A 2,332-nucleotide genomic window follows, 5' to 3' on the forward strand; every position below is an offset into this window, starting at 1 on the left:
CTGAAATTAACTTTTTTGTGATACTTAAATGTTTAAAGATCCACCTCCACACTTAATAATCAAGGAGAATAAACTCCAGTCACTCCCACAATTTCTCTGCCATTATATTAAAACAACTTTAAAGGATGGAATGAAGGAAGTTGTTTGGCCTGTGTCCAAAATTTAAGCTTTCCTATAGCAGAAATCAACACGACCTGACGGCAGGAACTGTCCAGTGCTGAAGGCGAAAGCACGTATAGCTTTGAAATTTTGATGACATTTTGCAAACCGGGAGGCAAAAGTTGACATGGGTTAATAAATAATTAGTACAAAGACGCAGCTGCAAACGTTTTGGTTTTCTTTTCTTTTATTAATAAATAAGCACAGAAGGTTCCTCTTACGGTACATCAACTCATTCTTGGGTGAGGCACTTTTACCTAAATGTTATCTGAGCCAATAGATCAGGTGAGTTTTATTAGAAGAGCTTCAACTCAGCGGATATTACAGAGAATTTTAAATCTTTGATAACATGAGAACAGGAGAACATCCTTAAACATTAGGTTTTAAGGGTCCCAGGAGGTTTTTCTGTCTGCTTCGGGAATGACAGTCCAGTTGGGGGATGGCGTCCCAGCGGCCAGCCAGTTGAAGTCGTCCACCTGGGTCCAGTTGTTTCTGTCCCGGTCCAGGCCAGACGCAGAGAAGTCCTGACCCAGGGTGGGGTAAGTCCAGCAGAACGGGGCGAAGCTCACCCCCCGGCAGTCCTCGATGATGGCCCGGCTGGTGACGTGCAGGTACACCTGGGTGTCGGTGGTGTGGTGGGTCCTCAGCTGCTGGCAGGGGAAGGCCAGCACGCTGTTGCTGCAGTGATCCACGAACACGGAGGTGGCTACGGGCCCGCAGAGGATCTCGCAGGCGTGGATGTGTTTCAGGTGCAGGGTGCTGGGAGAGCCATACAGGCGAACCTTGCAGTTGGTCAGGTGAGTCAGCAGCACGTCTCGGTTTTGGATCTCCTCTGACGTCTTTGTTAGAGACTGGTTGCTGATGTTGGAGAGGTCAGCCCGCTCGGAGCCTGCTGCTCCATCCACCTCGGTGACACCTGAACGCGCAGCCTCAGACGACGGAGGAGGAGGAGGAGGAGGAGGATCTGACACCTTCTCCGCAGCTTTACTCCTCGATCTGAAGGTGAACTTCTTCTTGGGCAGCGTCTCCTCCCTGATCTCGCTCAGAGACGCCTGGAGCTTCTGCAGAGCACTCTGGGCCACTCTTATGTCGTACTGGCTCAGAAACATCATGCTGTCGTTCAGAAACTTCTGCAGCTGCGTCATCCTGGCCGTGGCCTCCTCCAGCTTCTGGGTCGCAGCGGGCCGGTCAGCACCCGAGCAGCCGGCGAGAAGCTCCTGGATGCCCGCCCGCTCCGCGTTAAAGGCGCTCACGAAATACCCGGCCTTCTCCTCGCCCACCGACTGGCTCTGTTTGGCCTCCTTCCGGCGCTCGGCGTCTTCCGCCAACGCCTGCTGACGCGTCTCGATCCGCTCGCGTATCTTGGCGGCTCCGTTTTTATCGTAAAACCCGCTTTCTGCACTTACTTCCACGGCTGCGTCCATGTTGATACAATGGCGGAAGTGACGTCAGGCGTTGTAACCCGAGCGAGATTGAACAGCGACCCCTGCTGGTTCGGAGGGGCTACAGCTACACGTCAAAAGCCACACACAAAAAAAGGAGCAATCCCAGGGAATCTGAAAATCTTTGTATAGATACTTAATTGTACGTAAATCACTTCATAAAATTAAAACTCATATATGATATAGATACATTGCACACACAATTATATATTTTAAGAGTTTGCTTTGATTTGTATGGCTTACAGCTGGCAAAAACCCAACATTCATACACACACTGCAAAAAGAGAACTAAACGTAATTAAACTTTTCTTGAAATGAGTACTTTTCCTTGTTTGGAGCAGTTAAATACGACTATTCGGCAATAAAATAAGAATTTGCACTTAAAATAGGAACAATTTATCTCCATCGTCTTATTTCAAGTGCAGGCTATCTAATAATCTTATTTTATATGTAAAAATACAAATTCCATTGGCAAATAGTCTGCTTTTACTGCTCAAATCAAGATACACTAATTTCAACAAGATTTTGCTTACTTTTAGCTCCCTTTTTGTAGTATTAGGGCCATCCACTCATTGGGAAGACCACTGATATGACAGACGTTGAGCAGACAGACATTAACACCCTCTACAAGGAGGTTAAGTCACAAAAGGCAAAGGTGTTAAAGGAACTGACTATTCACTAAGTGTTGCATCCAAGCATGTTAAAGGAAAGTTGAGAGGAAGAAAGAATAA

At 47.3% G+C, this 2,332-nt stretch overlaps 1 protein-coding gene across 1 annotated transcript; it reads right to left on the reverse strand.

Annotated features, from left to right (window-relative positions):
• Positions 1 to 328: 328 nt before the first annotated feature.
• On the reverse strand, positions 329 to 1,633 carry tbcc (tubulin folding cofactor C). The gene has a single exon (XM_012862773.3). The coding sequence runs from the start codon at positions 1,581 to 1,583 to the stop codon at positions 543 to 545; it is 1,041 nt and encodes a 346-aa protein (XP_012718227.2). The 5' UTR covers positions 1,584 to 1,633; the 3' UTR covers positions 329 to 542.
• Between the last annotated feature and the right edge of the window lie 699 nt (positions 1,634 to 2,332).

The sequence above is a fragment of the Fundulus heteroclitus genome, chromosome 10 (assembly GCF_011125445.2).
Source record: "Fundulus heteroclitus isolate FHET01 chromosome 10, MU-UCD_Fhet_4.1, whole genome shotgun sequence".
NCBI lineage: Eukaryota > Metazoa > Chordata > Actinopteri > Cyprinodontiformes > Fundulidae > Fundulus > Fundulus heteroclitus.

Coding starts and splice junctions, on each gene's coding strand:
- tbcc (XM_012862773.3), bottom strand. CDS start 1,583: ATGGACGCAGCCGTGGAAGTAAGTGCAGAAAGCGGGTTTTACGATAAA.